Source organism: Phyllobates terribilis, unplaced genomic scaffold (genome assembly GCF_046119375.1).
Source record: "Phyllobates terribilis strain yellow unplaced genomic scaffold, ASM4611937v1 Scaffold_5__5_contigs__length_657084704, whole genome shotgun sequence".
Taxonomy (NCBI): Eukaryota; Metazoa; Chordata; class Amphibia; order Anura; family Dendrobatidae; genus Phyllobates; species Phyllobates terribilis.
Genome location: NW_027362765.1, coordinates 299,231,794 through 299,257,728, shown reverse-complemented (window position 1 = coordinate 299,257,728; position 25,935 = coordinate 299,231,794). Strand labels below are relative to the sequence as shown.

The 25,935-nt window shown below is 44.7% G+C and overlaps 1 protein-coding gene across 1 annotated transcript; it reads right to left on the bottom strand.

The window, feature by feature from the left end:
• Positions 1 to 4,779: 4,779 nt before the first annotated feature.
• LOC141273064 (uncharacterized) lies at positions 4,780 to 17,176 on the bottom strand. The gene is made up of 5 exons (XM_073684414.1): positions 17,076 to 17,176; positions 15,576 to 15,713; positions 10,838 to 11,026; positions 10,629 to 10,752; positions 4,780 to 10,543 (listed from the first exon to the last, which is right to left on the bottom strand). The coding sequence occupies exons 2-5, from the start codon at positions 15,651 to 15,653 to the stop codon at positions 9,159 to 9,161; spliced, it is 1,776 nt and encodes a 591-aa protein (XP_073540515.1). The 5' UTR covers positions 15,654 to 15,713; positions 17,076 to 17,176; the 3' UTR covers positions 4,780 to 9,158.
• Between the last annotated feature and the right edge of the window lie 8,759 nt (positions 17,177 to 25,935).

Genomic DNA, 25,935 nt, shown 5'->3' with positions numbered 1-25,935 from the left:
TCTCATGCCGATCAAGCATGAGAAAGAGAAACGCAGCATGCTGAAAATGGCTCTGCAAATCTATCTGTTCTATTCCCATTTATTTGTGTGTATATATACAGAAAGTGAGATTTACACCAAGTATTTATGACAGGAGAAGTGGTACTGTGCAGCGTATATATACAGAATAATAAAGATACTGAGAATTACACTCAATATTCATGACAGAAGTGGTACTGTGCAGCGTATATATACAGAATAATAAAGATACTGAGAATTACACTCAATATTCATGACAGAAGTGGTACTGTGCAGCGTATATATATACAGAATAATAAAGATACTGAGAATTACACTCAATATTCATGACAGAAGTGGTACTGTGCAGCGTATATATACAGAATAATAAAGATACTGAGAATTACACTCAATATTCATGACAGAAGTGGTACTGTGCAGCGTATATATACAGATACTGAAAATTACACCCAGTATAGAGGACAGGAGAAGTGGTACTGTGCTGTGTATATATACAGAATAATACAGAAACCGAGAATTACACTCAATATTCATGACAGGAGAAGTGGTACTGTGCAGCGTATATATACAGATACTGAAAATTGCACCCATTATACAGGACAGGAGAAGTGGTACTGTGCAGTGTATATATAGAGAATAATACAGAAACTGAGAATTACACCCAATATTCATGACAGAAGTGGTACTGTGCAGCGTATATATACAGATACTGAAAATTGCACCCATTATACAGGACAGGAGAATTGGTACTGTGCTGTGTATATATACAGAATAATACAGAAACTGAGAATTACACCCAATATTCATGACAGGAGAAATGGTACTGTGCAGCGTATATACACAGATACTGAAAATTGCACCCATTATACAGGACAGGAGAAGTGGTACTGTGCAGTGTATATATGCAGAATAAAACAGATACTGAGAATTACACCCTGTATATAGGACAGGAGAAGTGGTAATGTGCAGTGTACATATACAGAACAATACAGATACTTACAATTACACCCAGTATACAGCATAGGAGAAGTGGTACTGTGCTGTGTATATATACAGAATAATACAGAAACTGAGATTACACCCAATATTCATGACAGGAGAAATGGTACTGTGCAGTGTATATACACAGATACTGAAAATTGCACCCATTATACAGGACAGGAGAAGTGGTACTGTGCAGTGTATATATGCAGAATAAAACAGATACTGAGAATTACATCCTGTATATAGGACAGGAGAAGTGGTAATGTGCAGTGTGTATATACAGAATAATACAGATACTGAGAATCACTCCCAGTATACAGGACAGGAGGAACGGTACTGTGCAGTGTATATATACAGAATAATACAGATGCTGAGAATTTCTCCCAGAATACAGGACTGGAGAAGTGGTATTGTGTGTGTATACAAGTTACTGAAGGAGGTTTCATAAACTCAAGATAATATGTCCACTTAACATTAAAATTAAACTTTTATTAGGATATTAAAAACGTATTCAAACATCCACTGTGCTTGTATGCAGTCTATCCCCTCTGAATCCTCATTCAAGGACAGAGCTGTACACTAACAATAATAAAATATGCATAACCATCCATCTTTAATGTCTTTCCTATATTTATGACTGATTCAGCAAAGTGTTGCCAGCACCCCACTTATTGTTATTGCACAATTAACACTATCTTTATTTGTGCACAGGTATTTATTATTCTTCAAGCCAATAAATAAAAGACATTATATTGCACTTAACCCCGAGACCATAGAAAAATTCCCTACTAATCCCACTATCAGGTGGACATTTACAAACTCACATTATATTAAATAGAGGGCTAGGCAGGACCCATTATAATATATGTAAAGCTATGGGGTGCCCATTACATTAATTGAAGGGCTACTTGGGACCCACTATATTAAATGGAGGGCTATGTGGTGCTCAATACATTAAAGGGAAGGCTATGTGGGGCCCATTATATTAAGTGAAAGGGTATATAGGGCTGTTATTAAATTTATGGCCATGTGATACCCATTATATTATGTGAAGGGCTATATGTGACCCCTTATATTAAATGGAAGGCTATGTGGGTCCCGTGATCTTATATGGATGGCTATGTGGCGCCTATTATATTAAATGAAAGGCTAAGTGGGATCCATTATATTAAATGGAGGGTTATGTGGGGTCCACTATATTAAATGGAGGGCTATGCGGGTCCCATTATAATAAATAGAATCCTATGTAGGTCCCATTATATTAAATGAAGTTCTTTGTGGGACCCATTATATTAATTGCAGGGCTACGTGGCGCCCATTGTATTAAATGAAGGGTTTTGTGGGTTACATTATATTAAATAGAAGGCTATGTAGGGCGCATTATAATAAATGGAGGGCTATATGGGACCCCTTATATTCAATGGAGGGCTATGTGGGTCCCAATATATTATAAGAAAATCTATGTGGGGCCTATAATATTAAATGGAGGGTTATATGGGACCCATTATATTACTTACACTAAGAATTGCACCCATTACACAGGACAGGAGAAGTGGTACTTTGCAGTGTATTTATACAGAATAAAACAGATGAGAATTATACCTTGTATACAGGACAGGAGGAGTGGTATTGGGTATGAGGGTCATCTTGCTACATATAAGGGGCATTGGGGCCCATTATATTATATAAAAGGGGAAGTGGGTGCCATAATACAGTATATAGGGTGCAGTAGGGGCCATAATAATGTACAAGTGGGTGTGGGGGCCATCATACAGTATATATTGGGCTGTGGGGGCCATCATACAGTACTGTATACATGGGGCTGCGAGGGCGATTATACAGGATATAGGGAGTTGTAGGGGCCATCATACCAGTCATAGGGAGCTGTGGGGGCCATCATACTGGATATAGGGAGCTGTGGAGACCATCATACAGTGCATTGGGAGCTGTTGAGATCATCATACCGTGCACAGGGAGCTGTGGAGACCATCATACAGTGCACTGGGGAACTGTGGGGACCATCAGTGTGTAGGGAGCTGTGGGGACCATCATACAGTGCACTGAAAGCTGTGGGGATCATCATACAGTGCACAGGGAACTGTGGGGACCATCAGTGTGTAGGGAGCTGTGGGGGCCATCATACAGTGCACAGAGAACTGTGGGGATCATCATACAGTGCACAGGGAACTGTGGGGACCATCATACAGTGCACAGGGAACTGTGGGGACCATCATACAGTGCACAGGGAACTGTGGGGACCATCATACAGTGCACAGGGAACTGTGGGGACCATCATACAGTGCACAGGGAACTGTGGGGACCATCATACAGTGCACAGGGAACTGTGGGGATCATCATACAGTGCACATGGAACTGTGGGGGCCATCATACAGTGCACAGGGAACTGTGGGGGCCATCATACAGTGCACAGGGAACTGTGGGGATCATCATACAGTGCACAGGGAACTGTGGGGACCATCATACAGTGCACAGGGAACTGTGGGGACCATCGTACAGTGCACAGGGAACTGTGGGGGCCATCGTACAGTGCACAGGGAACTGTGGGGACCATCGTACAGTGCACAGGGAACTGTGGGGACCATCGTACAGTGCACAGGGAACTGTGGGGGCCATCATACAGTGCACAGGGAACTGTGGGGATCATCATACAGTGCACAGGGAGCTGTGGGGACCTTCATACAGTGCACAGGGAGCTGTGGGGACCTTCATACAGTGCACAGGGAGCTGTGGGACCTTCATACAGTGCACAGGGAACTGTGGGGATCATCATACAGTGCACAGGGAACTGTGGGGGCCATCATACAGTGCACAGGGAACTGTGGGGGCCATCATACAGTGCACAGGGAGCTGTGGGGACCATCATACAGTGCACAGGGAAATGTGGGGACCATCATACAGTGCACAGGGAAATGTGGGGACCATCATACAGTGCACAGGGAAATGTGGGGACCATCATACAGTGCACAGGGAAATGTGGGGACCATCATACAGTGTGTAGGGAGCTGTGGGAACCATCATACAGTGCACAAGGAGCTGTGGGGACTTTCATACAGTGCACAGGTAACTGTTCATACAGTTCACAGGGATCTGCGGAGACCATCATACAGTGTGTAGGGATAATCATATTAATGACATCATTTTTGAAGTATTGTGGTCACTGTTTCACGTCGGAAAAGCCGGCAGCATGAGAAGGTTGTGCAGGTTGGCAATAGATGGGGACGGTGCTGGAAATGTGAGAAGTCAAATGGTCTTTGTACAGTGTGTTTTTTATGTAGAGGCAATGGTCATATCATAATATTATGTACTCACTGTGAACTGGTGATGGTAGGGGACATTGTGTAGCAGTATTTTTTTTTTGCCCTGTATAGTTGTAAGTTTGTAATATCGGTCTTTGCATTGTGTATTTTAGGTTAGCAACAGTGGTATACTGTAATTATATATGTACAGATCCTCTTTGAAGTGGCGGGGAGGTTGTATGGGGAAACACGTACTTTGGGGCTTGGGCCCTTGACCCTAGCAATGCCCCTGCTGAACACTATAACGACAGGTTGAGTGGCACTAACAAAAATGAAGAAGTACATTTTAGAATTCAAATGGCATTTTATTGCTCAGCACATACCAACTTATATTGTTAAATCATAATTAACCAGAAATTGAATATTTTTTTTGTAGTTTAATTCAATAATAATTATTAGATGTTGAGGGAACATTGCAAGAAGCCAGCAAGAACAGAAAGAAACCGACACTGACAGTGTATGTGAGGACAGTTTTATTAGCAGAAAAAAAAAGAATGTCCCAAATAACTATAGCTAATTAACTAAACCAAATTAAACTGTTGTGCTGAGTCATTAAAAAACAGTGTTTAAGATGTCTAAATAAATCAAAAGTAATGAAACAGGATAGTGGAAATTTCTGACCATGCCAGAGGTAGAAAAAGTGAACAATTAATACATTTTGGTCACATTGGATAAACCATACCTACAGTAAAGACTCTCCTGACACCTCCTTTTAAGAAGGAGAAATCCAAAATTCCAATCTATAAAACAGTCAAAGTGTGACAACCACAACAAAGTAATCAAGGTAACATGCTGGAAATTGCTCATTCTTCTAGAATGCTACAGTTCAAAGTCTTCACCTCCACAAAAAAATTGTTATAAGGCCTTCTAGAGTGGTTACTGAAAAGAGATAGGAAACCATGTGAAACTGTCAGTAAGTTTTTATAACTCCATCTGAGTGCAGCATGATGTAAGGGCAGAGTCCCTGATTACAGTGATGTATCACTTACTGGGCTTGCTTACTGTAGTATTTTCTCAGATGTACATCTACCAGTTCACTGAATGATGACCTAACGTATAACCCTGTCTAAACCACTAATTGGCAGCTTTCTGTGTACACTGTGCCTAGGCAGAAAGCTGCTAATTAGTGTGGGCGGGATTACACAGACCTGATGAATATGGAGGACTACCTGGCAGCAGTGATAATCTCCTGCTGATAAAACAATAAAAAGTGGACCATAAAGTGCTGAGATGTACAAGGAGGTGACCAGAGTATATATGTACAAAAACCTATGTCATTATTGTCATCTACGGATAGTTTCCAAAAATTGCCTCAAAAGGGAGTCTGTCACCCCAAATTCAAACTAACCACAGCCTTATAGATGGAAATAGTCATTAATTTCAAGTGTAAAAATGGTGTGATAGACTCCATATAAAGAGCACAGTAGACTAAATACAAAAAACAAACAAATTCCATGAGTATAAGGGCAACTGCTGGTATAGCAATGCTGAACAAAGCCAACAATATAAATACATACAAGTCAAATCAACAAAAATTACCTATTTAGCGGTGCAGTCACAAGTACAATTCATATACCTGCTAACAAGTAAGTGGAAATACATCTACGTCCCATGTGGTCCGTGCCCCTCTACAAGGAAGACTGATGTGTCTTGGAGCTAAGGCATATTATAAGCAATTATTGTGAACTGCTCCCCGATGACAGTAATAACCTAATGTAGGCATTAAATATACAGTCTATATTCTTCTGGTCACAAGTCTCATGTAATGGTCCAAATTGTATACATTTAAGCATGTATTGTCTTATTTCTTTGGTAAATGTACTATTTTTGGAGGTTGGCATGCTGAAGAAACCATAACAATGTTTTCTAGCTACAACAATATAACTTACTAGACTGTGTTGTTTCTCTTCTGTAGCATAAATGGGGAAACCACTGCCCAGCCCCCAACTACAACATACCTATACACTGTATATAAATTCTACAGACAGCTGAAATGAGTTACCACCGTAACAACTATTTACCCGATAAATGCGCCAAAAAAAGTCTTTGACTATTACCTGTTGAGACACTTTCTACGCCTTGTCCTACCTGAAAAGGGGGCTGTGGATTATCAGAAAAGGGGCATGTCCTAACATGCGATATGCGGTGACAAAAGTGCGTCACAATTGAAGAGCGCATTTTTCGCACAAAAAAAAAGTCATTTTAGACTAGACAACCTTAAAATACAAACAGATTTATCAATATGAATCACGTAGATAAATCTAGAGCATTTTAAGACTGTGTAATCTAAAGCACGCCATGCACAATATGGCTGTTGGCCGATCGATGCTTCGGCCAGAAGTCGTCTCTCCCATACACAGAAGCTGGAGTGAAACTGCCAGGCTTATCTCTGGGAAAAGCAAATTATCAGCAGTCCAAAATTAGACATGTGGGATAAATATCTCCCCTGAAAGTAAATTGTCCAAGGCTCCCACGCACATTAAAGTGTCGGCCGAACCCATTCATAGACTGTACCAACTAAAGCCCCCCCTAAGAATTAGACAGTATTGATAAATCTGCCTTAATAACTATTCTACATTATTCATGCTCTATCAACAATCATCGTGCCAAGAGACCTTGATTCAACCTAACAGCACAATGAAGACTAAAGTGGTAAAATGTCATACCTGGGGTCTCAACTGAATGTGGACTGATCAACTTAAAGTTTTTGTGCCAAGTTTGTACCATACTGATTGCAAGAGGATCAACTGCAGGACCTTCACAAATCCCAAGATTGGAAATCTTCATCTGAATGTTTGCGAATGCACATCTCCGCTCCATTCATTCTCTACGGGACTGCCCAGCACACAGCTTGGCTATCTCTAGCAGTCCTATAGACAATGAATGAGTGAAGGTGGACATGTTTAACCTCCGATCCATTCAGATGGAACTCTGCAAAGCCTCGTTTTTGGAATCAGTGGAGATCCCAGCAGTCAGTCATCAGTAGCTTATATCCTACCCTATAGATAGGGGTTGGCTTACACACTTTGTACAAGCCCTTTAACTTAAACCATGGGTTTTCATTTTCAAGTTTAGGTAAGGAGAAAAACAGGTGATTTGTAAAGAACAGAAGAGTCGGTATAAACATGGGGCACATTGAAGGAGTTATTTCATCAATGGCCTTCACATTAAAGAGAGTCTGTCAGCACAATTTTGCATGTTGAAGTAAAGGCATGGCCAGAATTGAAAATTAAATAGATATCTTTAGTGAAGAAAATCCTCTCTGTGCTTGTTCTTTAATCAGCATTTGAAGTTTTGGTGTAAGAAGCTTTAGGTGCAAACGGGCAGGACTGTGGGTATGGTCTTCGTTTCTTGAGTTGGCTCCTCCGCAGGCTTCTGGTGTCTGTATTCCAGGTCACTGTGGCTTTGTGAGTGACCTGCCTCCTGTTTGCGCTGTCCTTGCTGTGGACGGTGCTTGCGTAGATTGATTACCCTGCAGTCTTCAATAAAATGATGCTGGTGGAGGTGCATGCACAGACTGACCTCCTGGCTGTCCTCAGTAAAATGTTGCTGGTGGAGGTGCATGCACAGAGTGACCTCCTGGCTGTCCTCAGTAAAATGTTGCTGGTGGAGGTGCATGCACAGACTGACCTCCTGGCTGTCCTCAGTAAAATGTTGCTGGTGGAGGTGCATGCACAGACAGACCTCCTGGCTGTCCTCAGTAAAATGTTGCTGGTGGAGGTGCATGCACAGACAGACCTCCTGGCTATCCTCAGTAAAATGTTGCTGGTGGAGGTGCATGCACAGAGTGACCTCCTGGCTGTCCTCAGTAAAATGTTGCTGGTGGAGGTGCATGCACAGAGTGACCTCCTGGCTGTCCTCAGTAAAATGTTGCTGGTGGAGGTGCATGCACAGAGTGACCTCCTGGCTGTCCTCAGTAAAATGTTGCTGGTGGAGGTGCATGCACAGACTGACCTCCTGGCTGTCCTCAGTAAAATGTTGCTGGTGGAGGTGCATGCACAGACTGACCTCCTGGCTGTCCTCAGTAAAATGTTGCTGGTGGAGGTGCATGCACAGACAGACATCCTGGCTGTCCTCAGTAAAATGTTGCTGGTGGAGGTGCATGCACAGAGTGACCTCCTGGCTGTCCTCAGTAAAATGTTGCTGGTGGAGGTGCATGCACAGAGTGACCTCCTGGCTGTCCTCAGTAAAATGTTGCTGGTGGAAGTGCATGCACAGAGTGACCTCCTGGCTGTCCTCAGTAAAATGTTGCTGGTGGAGGTGCATGCACAGACTGACCTCCTGGCTGTCCTCAGTAAAATGATGCTGGTGGGGTCACGTGCACAGATTGAGATCTCAGTTCATTAAGATCTTTTAACGATTTAATTAAGCCGAGATTTCAATTTGTGCATGCGCCGCCAGTTTACTAAAGACAGCCAAGAGGTCAATCTGTGCATGTGCCGCCAAGGTCGTCATTTTTTTGAAGAACAGGAGATCAATTTGTACAAGCGCCGCTCATGGCGAGCAAAGCGCCAGTGGGAACTTTCAGACAGAAGGCAGGTCACTCACAAAGCAGTGACCTGTCATATGGACACTAGAGGCAGGCGGAGGGGCCGAAGTCGAAGACCCTACTCACAATCCTGCGGCTATACACCTAAAGCTTATTAAACCTAAACTTCAAATGCTGAGAGGCTTTCTTCACTAAAGGGATCCATTTAGCTGTATAACAGCGCCATTATGGCCATGCTTTTACCTTAACATGCTGACAGGTTCACTTAAACATCAACGATCAAGTCACATAAGTCAAAGTAATATCAGTTTTTACCAGCTGGAAATCTATAGCGAACCCCCACGGACACATCATTTAGACAGTTCTACTTTTGTATGACATAACATGTGTCTGTCATGAACGTATTTGGAAGTAAAATGTTTTCCACACACATGGCATCCATAGGGCTTCTCTAATGTGTGCCTCCTTTTGTGTATTTCCAGCTCTGTCTTACTGAAAAAGCATTTGCCACAATTGTAGCAGTGCACAGGGGATGAATGAGTTTTCTCATGTTTTATTAAAGATGCTTCACTGTAGAAACATACCCCACACACTTTGCATACACACAACTTCAAGTCTGTGTGAATGACCTGGTGTTTGACAAGGAACGACAGCTCTGTGAAGCTTTTCCCACATATGGGACATAGAAAGAGTTTATCTACGGAGTGAGTGACTTGATGTCGAGCAAGTTCCAAATTACTTGAAAAGCGTTTTTGGCAACTGGGACAGTGGTACAAGATCTCCATTGCGTTGTCACTTTGACGGACTGAGTAGACGGAAGAACTGTTCTTCTCATCATCCACATCCATTTGAAGATGCTCTGAACCATCAGATTTTTTTAAGATTTTGCGCTCGCTTTTTTGATGAAAAGCTGGTATAATTTGCTTAACAAGTATAGATGTAGATTGTTGTATAGGATAACTCAGTGTTTTCATGTCTATATCTTTACATGAGACTAGTATTTTGTTGGATGAGGATGGTTCCTCCATAGTATCAGGAGTTGGATATTGGTTTTTGTGGTCAGTATTTGCGTCATTTCCTCTCTCACGTGAGGCTGCCTTCTCAATAATATGAATAAATGGATATTGAGAGGGATCTGCGGGTGCATACATATTGGGTTGTATGAGTTTTTTTCCATCATATGAGGACTGTTCCTCCACGGTATGATGTTGTGTATGATCGGTAGATATATACATATTAGGTTGTGTTTCATCAGAAGTAGACAGCAGCTCCCTGATATGTGGATAAGATTGATGTAGCGTATGATCTGTAGGTGTATATGTATTGAACTGTGGCCCACCAGATGAGGATGGCTCTTCTACAGTATGATGTTGTGTATGAACTGTGGGTGTGTAACTGATGGAGTTTGTGAGGTGACCTCCATCATATGAGACTGGTTCCTCCTTAACATGAACGGAATGAACTTGTACAGCTGAGTGAGGAGTTGGGAGATCTTCTCCATCACATGAGTCATCAAAGGGTTCCTCCTTAATACGCCTACAGCAATAATTAGTATGATCTACATTACTGATGCTTCCATCTTCACATGCAGATATTTTTTCAGTAAAATTTGCACTGGATATATTTTGCATTGTTAGGTTTTCCATCCCTGATTCAGTTTGCATGGTCATGTCATCTTCATTTAAAAGATCTGATGTTCCATTATGGAGAAGACTATTTTTACAAATGGGGTCATCTAGAGGACAAAAACAAAAAAATGAATTATCAGCTTTGGAATCTACGAAGATCTGGTTTTGAAGTACAAAACATTCTTCTCTTACCCAGTAATTCAGTATTTTGATGTTTCTTCATCGGGACATCTTTGTACAGATCCTTGTGTCCTTCTATATACTCCCACTCCTCCATGGAGAAATGGACAGTGACATCCTGACATCTTATAGGAACCTGACACACAATGATACAGTCATCATCCAGACACATTAACACTTGTATTATGGTACAATGTCCCAGTATTCCCAGCAGCGCTCACCTCTCCACTCAGCAGATCAGTGATCTTGTTGGTGAGGTCCAGGATCTTCTGCTCAGTTTCCTCTTGAGAAGTCACAGATTGAGATGGAGTCCGTAATACATTTCCCAGAGTTCTAGAAATCCCTTCTACGACCAAAAGTTTGTTGTTGTGTGTGGTTTGTCTACCAGGCTTCTTAACAATAATATAATCCTGTAGAGAAAAAGAGACTTCTGTACAAACTAGGTTCTGAAATCATTCCTGTTCTCAGTATATAACACATTTCTGCATGATCTAAAATATATGCCAATATTTCCCTTAGTTGGAACATTTACAGTAGATATAAAAAGTCTACACATCCCTATTTAAATGCCAGATTTTTTTCATGTATTAAAATCATACCAAAAATAATAATTTTAGTACTTTTCCCACCACACTTTGTCACCCATAATTTGTACAATTCAATTGGAAAAGTAAAGTGAAATCTTTTCAAGTGGAAAAATAAAAATAAAGAACTATAATAATGTTGTTACATAAATATGCACACGCTTAAAAGGAACCTGTCACCGTGAAAATGTAGTCCAATCTGCAGGCACCATGTAATAAAAGCAGTAGGAGCCGAGCAGATTGATGTACAGTCATAGCCGAAAGTGCTGGCACCATTGAAACTGTTCCAGAAAATGAAGTATTTCTCCTAGAAATTTATTGCAATTACACATGTTTTGTTATTTCCTTTGTGTGTATTGGAACATCGCAAAAAATCATAGGGAAAAAAGCAAATTGAACATAGGAAATCGTGATTTTAGCTACATGTGGCAGTGCTGATGCACCATTATGTATAGCACAAGCGATCAGGCGATCGCAGCTTTAAATCCACTTAGGGCACGTTCCCACTATCAGGAATAGCAGCGTTTTGGACCCAGGGCACCTGCGCTGTGTTCTACAGTACAAGCACAGTGGATGGGATTTAGAGAAATCCCATGCCCACTGTGCTTGTTTTTGACACTCTGTAAACTCACCCGCGGTGTGGGTTTACGAGCCGCAGCATGTCAGTTTCTGTAGCGGAGACGCAAGTCTCCGTTGCAGATTTTGACCTATTTTTGGATGTCACTACATGCGGTGGATCCGCATGTACTGACAAAACAAGTGCGCAGTGTTTTGGAAGCAGCGAAAATCCGCTGCGTCCAAAGCACTTCTGGTTCCTGATCGTGGGGATGTACCCTAAGGGGACTAACAAATACAGTAAAAAGTTTTTAAAAAATATATATAAAAATTTTTTTTAAAAAAAGTTCAAATCGCCTCCCTTTCGTCTCATTAAAAATAAAACAATTTAAAAAAAATAACTGGTAAATGGGGTAACAAAAAAACAGAATTATGTTTTTTTTGGAAGTCGCAACATTGCAATAAAGTGCAATAAGGCGCAATCAAAATGCATCTACGACAAAATGGTATCAGTAAAAATGTCTGCTCAAGCAGCAAAAACATACCCTCACACAGCCCCATATCCCGAAAAATGAAAACATTATGGGTAGTATTGAGAGAACGTACTGAGATAACGTGCTATCCGAGCATGCTCGTTTTATCAGAGTATCCTCGGCTAACATGTTTGCCTCTCTGCGCCTGCATGTTTCCCAGCGGTAGACAGACGCAACACATGCGGGGATTGCCAGTTTGTTAGGCAATCCCCGCATGTGTTGCATCTGTCTTCCGCTGGAAGGCAAACATATTAGATGAGCACGTTTGCGCAACACTAGTTAGGGGTCTTGGGAAATGGCGACAAAAGCCACATTTTTTATTTATTTATTTTTTACAAATTTTATAATTTTCACCAATTAAATAAAACAAACAAAAACACTATACATGTTTGGTATCTGCATATTCGTAATGACCTGGGGAATCATACTGCCAGGTCAGTTTTACCATATAGTGAACATGGTAAATAAAAAAAAAAAAAAACAATTGTGAATTGCACTTTATTTTTTTACAATTTCAAAGCACTTGGATTTTTTTCCCGCTTTCCAGTATGTCACATGATGAAATGAATGATGTTATTCAAAAGTACAACTCGTCCAGCAAAAAACAAGCCCTCATGGAAACATAAAAAAGTTATGGCTCTTGGAAAAAGGGGAGGAGAAACACAAATTAAAAAAACTGAAAAATCGTCTGGGGGTAAAGAGGTTAAAGGTGGAAAAAGTTCTGAAATTATTCTTACAGGGATTTAAAAAATAACTAAATAAAATACCAGATCATAAAAGTGAACCTCCAGTTTTCGGATAGTTGATTTTTAAAAAAGTGGGGAACTTCATGCAATTTTATTTTTTAGTTTGTTTTTCCAAATATAATAGCTCTTTTTATTTTAAAGAAATAAATTATTAAAATAAATTTGAATGGTGTCCCTCTACCCTTTTTCAAAAGCCACCAAGATAAGCAGGCAGTCACATGCTGATATCATAAAGGAAAGGGTTTATGGATATTGCTCCTCTCTCACCTTTAAGTGCTTCCTGACATCCGTCTTAGGGCTCTTTCACATGTCCGGATATTTCTGGTACTGGAAAAACCAGTACAGGATATATTCGTGTCCGTGTGATACGTGTGTGTGATACGTGTGGCAACCGTGTGCTGCATCAGGATCACATGTACCGGTGCCTGGGAATCAGCGTACAGATAGTGCCGGGTGCTGAAGGAATCTCATCATTGTCCCCTGCTCGCGCTGCCATAAGCACCAGCAGTGAACAATGTTGAGAGTAGTATTCTGCTCCCGCTGTCTCCTAGTGTAAAAATAATAATAAAATAAAAAAAAAATCATTATACTCACATGTCCAAAGATGAAATAAGTGTCCCACGCTGTAATCCATCTGACCGCACACGCTGAGGAGTAGGAGGAGAATGACTCGCTCCAGCGCACGGGCCCCTGTACTACTCTGAACTCAGTGAGCAGTGTCCTGTCACTCACTGAGATCAGCGCAGTCTAGGGGCCCCCTCGCTGCAGCGGCTCATTCTCCTCTGCTCCTCAGCGTGTGCGGACATCTCAAGCCACCGCACATGCTGATGCAGAAGACAGTATGTCTGACTGGTGAGTATTAGGGTTGTTTTTTATTTTATTTTTTTTTACAGGGGACAATGGCTTCAGGGAATTAGGTTGTAAAGGTGAGCATAATGTTTTTTTTTATTCTTATTTTACCCTTGCTGGACACAGCGGGGCAGAATACAACTCTCAACATTGTCCCTTGCTTGCACTGATCTCAGCGCTGGTAGGGGACACCCGGCGCTTGGGAACAGCCCGAACTATACCGCTGGTTCCCAGGCACCGGTAAGTGTCACACGGATACTTTGCGTCTCGTGCTGCAGGTAAAAACCGGACATGTCAGTGTGTGTTGCCCACGGACACGCGGTCTGTGAAAACACACTGACATGTGCACAGACCCATTCATTTCAATGGGTCTACGCGTGTATGTGTCTCCAGTACGTGTGGAAACTGTCACCACACGTACTGGAAACACTGAAGTGCGAAAGAGCCCTTACACGTAGGACAGATGTCAGGTGCACATGTACAGAACGAGCTCAAGTGCTACACAGCCGACACCTACATATAAGGCCACGCTCACACGTTCAGTATTTGGTCAGTATTTTACATCAGTATCTGTAAGCTAAAACCAGAAGAGGAACAATCAGAGGAAAAGTATAATAGAAACACGTCACCACTTCTGTATTTATCACCCACTCATTGTTTTGGCTTGCAAATACTGGGGTAAAAAAACTCACCAAATACTCAATGTGTGCACATGGCCTAACAGCAGAGATTACAGCTTGCACTGATCATTGTTGTTTAACCATTTAAACACTGTTCTTCTTTAGCTTGAATGATCAATAGGGGTGTGAGTCCAAAGAGCACAGCATGAGCTCTAAATACAGCACTGCCTGCACCCCTCCTAATGTGGGCCTTGGACGGTTTGCAAAATGAAATAAGTGACAGCGGCCAGCTTGGATTATCTTTCGGAGAACCACTGTAAACTTTTTTTTTTTTATATATATATATATATGTTTTAATAAGAAAAATCATATTGGTTCCAAGCTAGAGAGAGCTAGTCTCCAATATGCACTGTGCTCCATAGATGACAACTATTTTTTCACTGACATAATTCTTTGTTTTTAACCTGTAACTACCATTTTTTCAGCCCTAAAAAAACCATTGCACCTATTTTACTAAAACATTTTTTTTAATATTTAGAATTCTTTATTATTTAAAGGGATTTTCCAGTCCTAATATATTTTTGTTCACTGGCTTGCTCCATCTGAAAACAACAAAATGTGCGTAACTTACACCCTTACTGCCTAAGCAATGACTCTCCACTGCTGCTCCGTTTTTTGTCCACATGGCTGTATCGGTGATGTCACAACTGCATAATGTGACCACTGCAGCCAATCTCATACTATCAACCTTGGTAGCACTGCTGATCCCAGTTGTTGGCAGCACCGATCATGTGCAGCAATTGTGACTTCTGAGGAACAGTTGTTTTTTATTTTGCAGTTTCCCACTAAAACACAGTGGAAAATTGCCAAGGAAATATTTCCCTCTTCCATTATACCAATCGCTGGTAAAAATTATTTAGGTTTGTCTTTTCTTAAATTCTCAGACAAACACACATCCAAAGCTGATCCTGCCATGCAGAGATTAAGGTCCATGACCAGTATACATGGACTGTGCTCAGTTGTTAGGAAGGTAATAGGGAGGTCATGCGACATATTTCTCAGTATTCCTCACCTCTCCAGTCAGTAGGTAAAGGATCTCCATGATGTGGTACAATATTTGTTCTGTAACCGCACTTTTGTCCTTTTCCATCCTTAGATGATCAGCCCTTGGAGTGACCTTGCAGAATAGGGTCTTTGATAACTGCTTATCCTGAAAATGCAAAGACAGAAGATTATCAGAGTTTTCATTAGTTAAAGGAGTTGTCTGACAGTAATTATATATATATATATATATATATATATGCATGCAAAAATGGAGGCAGCACACAGAGTAGAATAAAGTGATAAGGTTTAATAGCCCATATGCCAACATTTCGGTCCAAAATTGTGGACCTTTTTGCTGCCTCCAATTTTGCATGGATATCTAAAGGACTGGTATGCACCTGGGGGGCGGATCTAGAGCAGGTTTCTCTGGAGTGTGAAGCCGCCTCTGGAAGCTGTGTCCGCCCTGCCCGGGAGTTATAGTAGATGACTAGAAGAGCACATTATCAATCAAATGTTTCTCTGACAACACGCTCGTCAACTGACCGCTGCAGACAACTACAGGTTGCAGCAGTGCTGTGATTTTGGAATGAGGCAGACACCTAATAAGGAGAAGGCTATGCTGAATCTGCAGGGGCACTGCCAGGTGAGTATACCTCCATCTGTTACTTCTAATCAATCCATGGCTAAAAAGAAAACTCATTTTACTGTCAACCCTCACAAGGGTTTAGGATTATAGTATTCAGAAAGAAATAGCTAATTTACGACACAGTCATGACCGGTAGGAGGTTTTTGAATAGATCCCATGATGCATCCCGATGGGATCCACCGACTTATGATGGGGTCCATGTGATTTCCATCTTGGTTCCACTATTTTTGATAATAAAAGTTGTGACCAGATACCAAAACCTCACCCTCCCTGTGTCCAGCATTGAGCCTTCAGCGCTGCTCCTAGTGTCTAGCATTGGCTACGGTGCAGACGTCCACAGCGCTGCAGCCAATCAATGAGTGTAATGGGTACAGCGCTGGAGAGCTCACTGATTGGCTGCCTTATTGTCGTTGTGACGTCAGCGCTGCAGCCACTATCAGACACTGGGAGCAGCTGCAGAGACACAGTGCTGGACCCGGGAAGGGTGAGTAGAGCATAATTTGTTATTTTATAACTACAGCAAAGATTTTCTGAAAGGGGACATTCCCTCTAAACAATAAACGCTGACAAATAAGAATAGCCGTAAAAAGGGTTAAACAACGGGAGGTCCTTATTGCTACTTTAACTAAAAATTGGGCTGAGGTGTTTGAATTGAAAAGAAAAATCCGAAATGCTGTAAGCACGATACGTCCACCATGAGGAGAAGGCTGCAGTCCCACTGGTGATGGGCATGCAATGACGTAATAGCAGTGTAACCATACAGGAAGTGGGAGAATAACGCGTAGAGCGCTGTGACCTGCCTGCTAATGAGGCAAGAGAGGGGCTATCACGACATACACGATAGTCACACACATCGCTCCTCATCAGTCTTCTGGCTCTTACCTTTCCGAGGGGCAGCAGTGGCTAAAAGACCTCCGATGACGTCACGCCCATGTGACCAGGCTCCTGTGTGGGAGGAGCTATAGTAACGGCAGGAAGTGAAGTGTTTTGTCAGGGCAGTGACTGAATGGAGCAGCCCCGCCCCTTGTGCCTCTACCTACAGCAGCTCCATTACACCCAGTGCACTCACTGAGGGCAGTGCAGAGCTGAGGTGAATACGATGGAGGAGACCACTGCTCAGAGACACTCCATTCTGGGCCCCTTACTGCAGACTGTGCTCATAATGGAGAATATTATTACTACACTCCTTGTATCCTGAATTGGGAGAAAGTAATAACATTCAGATTCACATGCACGCACTATAACTATATATATATATATATATATATATATATATATAACTGTATATATATGCGTAGAGCGGCCAATGGGACGAATAACAAGTCACATAGGACCATAGCTTAAAGGGGCTGTCCATGCTTGGGGTCACTCTGTAGCTGCAGACTTCTGAACCCTGACAGGGTGGCAGTGTGCACATTATCAATGTGGCTGATACCTGCTGGTGGTCACATGACGACAGATAAACAATTTGCATATGTAGCACCCTGAGGACTCGGCTGCTACAGGGGTATTACACCTCAAGCCAGAGGTGTTGTATTCCACTCCCGGGTAAGGATGGAGTGTGGAACTGAGCTCAGTAGGCTGCATGCACTACATACATCCCATTTCCGGGGGACAGATCAACGGTACTCCCACCAGTTTATGTGCAGGTACGACAGCGTCTGTCCCTGGCTGGAGTGGGAGGGGGGTGGAACATCCCAGTAGTGTAGGGGCAGATAGGGGGAGTAGTCTGGGTAAAGCTAGGAGCTCATTGGGTGCTGGTCACCTGAGCTCACACATAGAGGGAGTATATAAGGTGGGCACCATCTTAGAACAGGGTTGAGTTCAGTTCAGGCAGAGGAGCTCAGCCAGAAGGGCTGACAGGGAGCTGTGGCTCCGGCTGGGCCCAGCTCCAGAGCAAGGCCTGCTGAGAGAGAGAGAGAGGAGTCAGAAGGACCCAGAGAGGAAACAAGAAGGAACCCCAAGATCCCAGAATAAGGACAGAAGGGTGAAGGGTTGGCGCACAAGGGTACCGGAACCCAAGCTGGCAGAGGCCAAAACGAACCTTAACCAGGAACCGGAGGTTGTGGGCAAGATCTGCCACGACCCTCACCAAATCCACTAGAAAGGCACACCGAGCATAGGGTCAGGGAGCCCAGAGGAGGCTTGACCACCAAGAGACCCGAGGGAGCCGGCCAAAAGTGGATCCCTGGTGGGAACGGCCAGAGGAAGGGAGAGTCAGAAAGGAGCTCAGGACCACGCTCCAGAATTGCCTGGGGGTTGACCGAGTCCCGCACCTGGTGGACGCAGCACGGCTTGGGTGGTCACTGCTGTACAGAGTGACCCGAGCAACACCAGTGAGTAAAAACCCTGAAACTGCATTTCATGCCTCTGAGTCTCCTTGCTGCACCTTTACAACCACCATCCTCCACGTCTGACCCCCTGAGGCTATACCTCTCCCGTTGGGGGTTATACTACCACAGCTGCACACACACCACCAGCCTCAGCGGACCATCCTGCAGCGGCGGCCTTTTGACCGCAAATCAACGGGTGGCGTAGTCGACACTAAGAACATCTGCAAGGACTGCCGCACACTGAGTTTGACACCCTGGGCACGGACCGGGTCACAGCCACTCGGAGACTACAACCCCCATCTGATCCGGCTCCGGGTATCTCTAACAACATGGCCCAGGGGGCGCGTCACATACTTGAGATCACATGCCAACTAGAAGTGCAGTAAGGGAAGCCAGCAAGTCTGGCAGCAGAAGTATGCAAATTGCATACGTGAGGTCACATGACCGCCAGCTTTCATCCGCACTATGCACACTGCCAGGATTCAGAAGGCTGCAGTGAGTGCAGACTTTCATCCCAAGTCTGGACAACGCCTTTAAGTTATGGTTCCATGTGACTCATTGACTCAGTCAATGCTGGCTTCACTCTCCACTTCAGAATCATGACAGTTGGAGGAAGTGAGAGAGCAGTCTCAACGGCGCCAGCACTGGAGGTGAGTATAAGGGCTCACTCACACTAGCATATAAATCGGAGTGCAATGTGAGAGAACATCGCATTGATCATTGTTAGTAAATGAGTCAGTGCTGATCTGCAAGTTACTCCCGGTCATGTCTCACGAGCGATGGCACTACTGAGTTACTGACGTCATCGCGAGTGAGACATGACCGGGTGTGACCTATGATGCATTGTTCTCAGAACGAGGCGAGCGATGGCACTACTGAGTTACTGACGTCATCGCGAGTGAGACATGACCGGGTGTGACCTATGATGCATTGTTCTCAGAACGAGGCGAGCGATGGCACTACTGAGTTACTGACGTCATCGCGAGTGAGACATGACCGGGTGTGACCTATGATGCATTGTTCTCAGAACGAGGCGAGCGATGGCACTACTGAGTTACTGACGTCATCGCGAGTGAGACATGACCGGGTGTGACCTATGATGCATTGTTCTCACAATGAGGCGAGCGATGGCACTACTGAGTTACTGACCTCATCGCGAGTGAGACATGGCCGGGTGTGACCTATGATGCATTGTTCTCAGAACGAGGCGAGCGATGGCACTACTGAGTTACTGACGTCATCGCGAGTGAGACATGACCGGGTGTGACCTATGATGCATTGTTCTCAGAACGAGGCGAGCGATGGCACTACTGAGTTACTGACGTCATCGCGAGTGAGACATGACCGGGTGTGACCTATGATGCATTGTTCTCAGAATGAGGCGAGCGATGGCACTACTGAGTTACTGACCTCATCGCGAGTGAGACATGGCCGGGTGTGACCTATGATGCATTGTTCTCAGAACGAGGCGAGCGATGGCACTACTGAGTTACTGACGTCATCGCGAGTGAGACATGACCGGGAGTGACCTATGATGCATTGTTCTCAGAACGAGGCGAGCGATGGCACTACTGAGTTACTGACGTCATCGCGAGTGAGACATGACCGGGTGTGACCTATGATGCATTGTTCTCAGAACGAGGCGAGCGATGGCACTACTGAGTTACTGACGTCATCGCGAGTGAGACATGACCGGGTGTGACCTATGATGCATTGTTCTCAGAATGAGGCGAGCGATGGCACTACTGAGTTACTGACCTCATCGCGAGTGAGACATGGCCGGGTGTGACCTATGATGCATTGTTCTCAGAACGAGGCGAGCGATGGCACTACTGAGTTACTGACGTCATCGCGAGTGAGACATGACCGGGTGTGACCTATGATGCATTGTTCTCAGAACAAGGCGAGCGATGGCACTACTGAGTTACTGACGTCATCGTGAGTGAGACATGACCGGGAGTGACCTATGATGCATTGTTCTCAGTACGAGGCTCCATAGGTTGCAGTACTGAATCGCTGGACGCCGTGGGAATGCCATGGATTACGTTGGAGCGGCGGGGATTTTTTAATAATTGGTGAATGAAGGAGTGTTTCTTGTTTTAATTCTTTACCTCTATTTTTATGTCTTTCAGGTTCCCATTTGTGGACTACTTTGGATTCGGTGGACTACGTCGGAATCCCTGGACTGGATGTTTGTTTTTTGGTGAAGCAGGGCTAGAGTCAGGGGGTGTTTTTTTAAATATATTTGTGTTTGTTTTTTTCTTCTAAACCATTACCCCGATTGCATCAGGGCAATCGGGAAGAGTAGGCCAAGCGCCATTATTGGCGCATCTAATGTGATGAGCCAATTCTGGGGTGGCTGTGGGCTGGCAATTCTAGGCTGGGAAGGGCCCATTAGCCAGGGATCTTCCTAGACTGATAATATTAGCCCGCAGCTGTCTGCTTTACCTTGGCTGGTTATTAAAACTCATTTTTAGTTATTTATTTAGAAGTTTATTGTGGGCGGGAGCATTATCCTGCAAAAACAAGATGCCTTTGAGGTTTGCAGGGCTCTGGTCTGGTGGTCACAAACTACTGAGATAACTGCTGAGCCAGGGACCTTTTACTGTTTTAGCTCAACGCTATTCTCCTCCCTTCAACCCCCTCCAGCATACAGTCAAGTTACAAAAAAACTCACTCCCCTCTTTGGGCACCCCTCTCAAAATACATAAGTTTTGTCAGCCCCTCGACATACAACCCACTCCTGCGGTATATTACCCCTCTCAACCCCTTCTATGTACAACGCCATCCTGCAGTACAACGCTCCTTTCAGCCCTCTATACACAACCTCATCCTGCAGTATAACTGTTTTACTATTTTCTCTATATACAGCCCCAATGCCCCATTGTGCAGTACATCACTCTTCTCAGACCCTCTGTATACAGCCCCATCGTGCAGTACATCACTCTTTTCAGACCCTCTGTATACAGCCCCATCGTGCAGTACATCAATATTTTCAGACCCTCTGTATACTGCCCCATCATGCAGTACATCACTCTTTTCAGACCCTCGGTAAACAGCCCCATCGTGCAGTACATCACTCTTCTCAGACCCTCCATATAGAGGAAGTACATCATCATCATGGAGTACATCACTCCTTTAGTTACCAGCATACATGCACAACCTTGTTTCTTCTTTATGGCCTCCACCCCATGACATCATTCCTCACAGTAGCAACTCCATTCTAAACATAACAGTTTTCTCAGTAGGAAACAACCACATGTAAGAAAATGAGCTGGAAAAGAATACTCTGCCTTTGTGATACAGGGGTCCATGAGTGACAGGCACAGACTGTGGGTGTCATGATGGGTACACACTTACAGGCTGTGTGTGTGATAGAGGGGTATGTATGCTGTCATCTAATGCTCTGCTGACCCATCTCTCTGGTACATGCTCTGCATAATTCCCCTGCTCCTATGTATGCTGTCATCTAATGCTCTGCTGACCCATCTCTCTGGTACATGCTCTGCATAATTCCCCTGCTCCTATGTATGCTGTCATCTAATGCTCTGCTGACCCATCTCTCTGGTACATGCTCTGCATAATTCCCCTGCTCCTATGTATGCTGTCATCTAATGCTCTGCTGACCCATCTCTCTGGTACATGCTCTGCATAATTCCCCTGCTCCTATGTATGCTGTCATCTAATGCTCTGCTGACCCATCTCTCTGGTACATGCTCTGCATAATTCCCCTGCTTCATCTGTCCCACTCCAATCAATATTCACATATGTTTGTCCTTTCCCCACTATATACCTTATCTGATTTTTAGAGGTGCTAAACTGCAGAGACTTGCGTCCTGGCTCTGTCTTTGATCACCCAGCCATCTCCTGTTGAAATGACCAGCTGTTAATTTATCCACAAGCCGTTCCCACAATGCCCTACACCTGATATAGTTTAATGTGGCCTATATATTTAGACTCTCTGTAAGGGGTGCACGCGTGCTGGGGTGTGCACGCGTCTTCTTGTGCAAAGTGGCTTCGGAGAGAAGTGGCAGTTATTTCAGAGGCCGTTAGTCGGGGCAGGAGTCAGGTAACCAACACTTTGACCACTTACTCTCCTTTAACTATGTTTCTGTTAGCTCTCACTTTTTCCTCTATAGTCCTCCACTTTCTAATAACCCCTCAAATCCCCACACCAAGTAAGAAACTCTTCATCTCTCCCTCTATTCTCCCCATTCATCTCACCTCCTCCTCCAAATTATTCCTCAACATTCAATCCTGGATCTCCAAACACAGACAGCCACCTCATGCTCTCTCTTGCTCCCACCTGCTAACACTTTCTCTGCTCCTCCTCACTGCTGGAGATATCTCTCCAAATCCTGGTCCTCCTCGCCATATCCCCACAGTCACTTCTACCTCCTATCCACGACCTTCCTCAAACTGTCGCAACCCTTCTAACCTCATACCCATCCAACTAATACCCACCTCCTCAGCTATACTAACAGGAGCTCTCTGGAACGCTCGCTCTGTCTGCAACAAACTTTCCTTCATCCACGATCTTTTCATTACAAACAAACTCTCCTTCCTCGCCATCACCGAAACCTGGCTCACCCCCTCTGACACAGCCTCCCCAGCTGCCCTTTCATATGGCGGATTCCACCTTTCCCACACCCCCCGCCCCAATGGCAAACATGGTGGAGGCGTAGGTTTCCTCCTATCAGAACTCTGCGCTTTCACCAAAATCCCACTGCCACCCTCCGTTACACTCCCCTCTTTTGAGGTGCACTGTGTGCGCATCTATTCCCCCTCCAACCTTCAACTGGCCGTCGTTTACCGACCCCCAGGGCAAGCCACCACCTTCTTAGACCATTTCACTACCTGGCTGCTTCACTTCCTTTCCACTGACATCCCCACTATCATAATGGGTGACTTCAACATCCCCATTGACACTCCCCACTCGTCTGTCTCTAAGCTCCTATCCCTCACTTCCTCCTTTGGACTCACTCAATGGTCTTCCACACCCACCCACAAAGATGGCCACACACTGGACCTCATCTTCACCCGCCTCTGTTCCCTATCTAACCTCTCTAACTCACCACTCCCTCTCTCTGACCATAACCTCCTCACATTCTCTACCCTCTCCTCTCCGGGTGCACAATCCCCACTCCACAAACTCACACACCCTCGCAGAAATCTCAAACACCTTGACCTACACTCTCTGAATCCCTCCTTCCTCTCACAGACATAAATTCCTTGCACGATGCAGACGTTGCTGCTGCTTCATATAACACCACAATAGCTTCAGCTCTAGACTCGATCGCCCCTCTCACACACACCACACCTCGCACATTCAACAGGCAACCCTGGCACACTAAACTTACCAAAGAACTGCGCCGGGCCTCCAGGGTTGCGGAGCAGAGATGGAAAAGGTCTCACTCCATCGAGCACTTCATCGCATTCAAGCAATCCCTCACTAATTTCAAGTCCGCACTCACTACAGCAAAACAAACCTACTTCTCATCTCTCATATCCTCCCTATCTCACAACCCTAAACAGCTATTTAACACTTTCAACTCTCTCCTTCGTCCCCCAGCACCTCCTCCCTCTTCTCTCATCTCAGCCGACGACTTTGCCTCATTCTTCAAACAGAAGATTGACACCATCAGACAAAACTTTGGCCTAAAGTCCACACAACCCCTCCTCATATCTACTCAACCCTCCTCCTCCAAACCCCACTTCTCCACCATTACAGAAGGTCAAGTCTCCTCTTTACTCTCCAAATCACACCTCACCACCTGCGAACTTGACCCAATCCCATCCCACCTCATCACTAACCTCACCACAGTCTTCATCCCAACCCTAACCCACCTCTTCAATCTATCACTAACAACCGGAGTCTTCCCCTCATGTTTCAAACATGCCGCAATCACACCCATCCTCAAAAAGCCCTCCTTTGACCCTTCCTCTCTGACCAGCTACCGCCCCATATCACTCCTCCCCTTTGCCTCAAAACTTCTAGAACAACATGTCCACCTTGAACTGTCCTCCCACCTCTCCTCCTGCTCCCTCTTCGACCGTCTACAATCTGGCTTCCGACCGCATCACTCGACTGAAACTGCCCTGACCAAAGTCACCAATGACCTACTAAATGCCAAATCCAAGCAACACTACTCCATCCTCCTCCTTCTGGACCTGTCATCTGCCTTTGACACAGTGGACCATTCCCTCTTACTCCAGATTCTCTCATCTCTTGGCATCACAGACTTGGCCCTATCCTGGATCTCCTCATACCTAACAGACAGGACATTCAGCGTCTCCCACTCACGCACCACTTCCTCATCTCGCCCCCTATCTGTCGGTGTCCCCCAAGGTTCAGTTCTAGGACCTCTGCTCTTCTCCATCTACACCTTCGGCCTGGGACAGCTCATAGAGTCTCACGGCTTTCAGTATCACCTCTATGCTGACGACACACAGATCTACCTCTCTGGACCCGATATCTCCTCCCTACTAACCAGAATCCCACAATGTCTGTCCGCCATCTCATCCTTCTTCTCCGACAGGTTTCTAAAACTCAACATGGATAAAACAGAGTTCATCATCTTTCCACCCTCTCATTCACATCCCCCATCCGACCTATCCATCAACGTCAATGGCTGTTCACTCTCCCCAGTCCCACAAGCTCGCTGCCTTGGGGTAACCCTGGACTCTGATCTCTCCTTCAAGCCACATATCCAAGCCCTTTCCACCTCCTGCCGACTCCAACTCAAAAACATCTCCCGGATCCGTGCATTCCTCAGCAAAGACTCTGCAAAAACACTAGTGCATGCCCTCATCATATCCCGCCTCGACTACTGCAACCTCCTGCTCCGTGGCATCCCTTCCAACACTCTTGCACCTCTCCAATCTATCCTAAACTCTGCTGCTCGACTAATCCACCTGTCCCCCCGCTATTCCCCGGCCTCTCCTCTCTGTCAATCCCTTCACTGGCTCCCCATTGCCCAGAGAATTCAGTTCAAAACTCTAACCATGGCATACAAAGCCATCCACAACCTGTCTCCCCCATACATCTGTGACCTAGTCTCCCGGTACTTACCTGCACGCAACCTCCGATCCTCACAAGATCTCCTGCTCTACTCCCCTCTTATCTCCTCCTCCTCCCACAATCATATACAAGATTTCTCCCGTGCTTCCCCCCTACTCTGGAACTCTCTACCCCAATATATCAGACTCTCGCCGACCGTGGAAACCTTCAAAAGGAACCTGAAGACCCACCTCTTCCGACAAGCCTACAACCTGCAGTAAACACCACTGCACGACCAGCTCTACCCTCACCTACTGTATCCTCACCCATCCCTTGTAGACTGTGAGCCCTCGCGGGCAGGGTCCTCGCTCCTCCTGTACCAGTCGCTGACTCGTTTTGTTAAGATTAT

Bases quoted from the DNA above. Each gene is read 5' to 3' on its own strand.
- LOC141273064 (XM_073684414.1), bottom strand. From the start codon at position 15,653: ATGGAAAAGGACAAAAGTGCGGTTACAGAACAAATATTGTACCACATC. The intron at 10,753-10,837 runs GTGAGCGCTGCT...ATTGTGTGTCAG, and splicing joins CTGATCTGCTGAGTGGAGAG to GTTCCTATAAGATGTCAGGA. The intron at 10,544-10,628 runs GTAAGAGAAGAA...TTTGTCCTCTAG, and splicing joins TCAAAATACTGAATTACTGG to ATGACCCCATTTGTAAAAAT.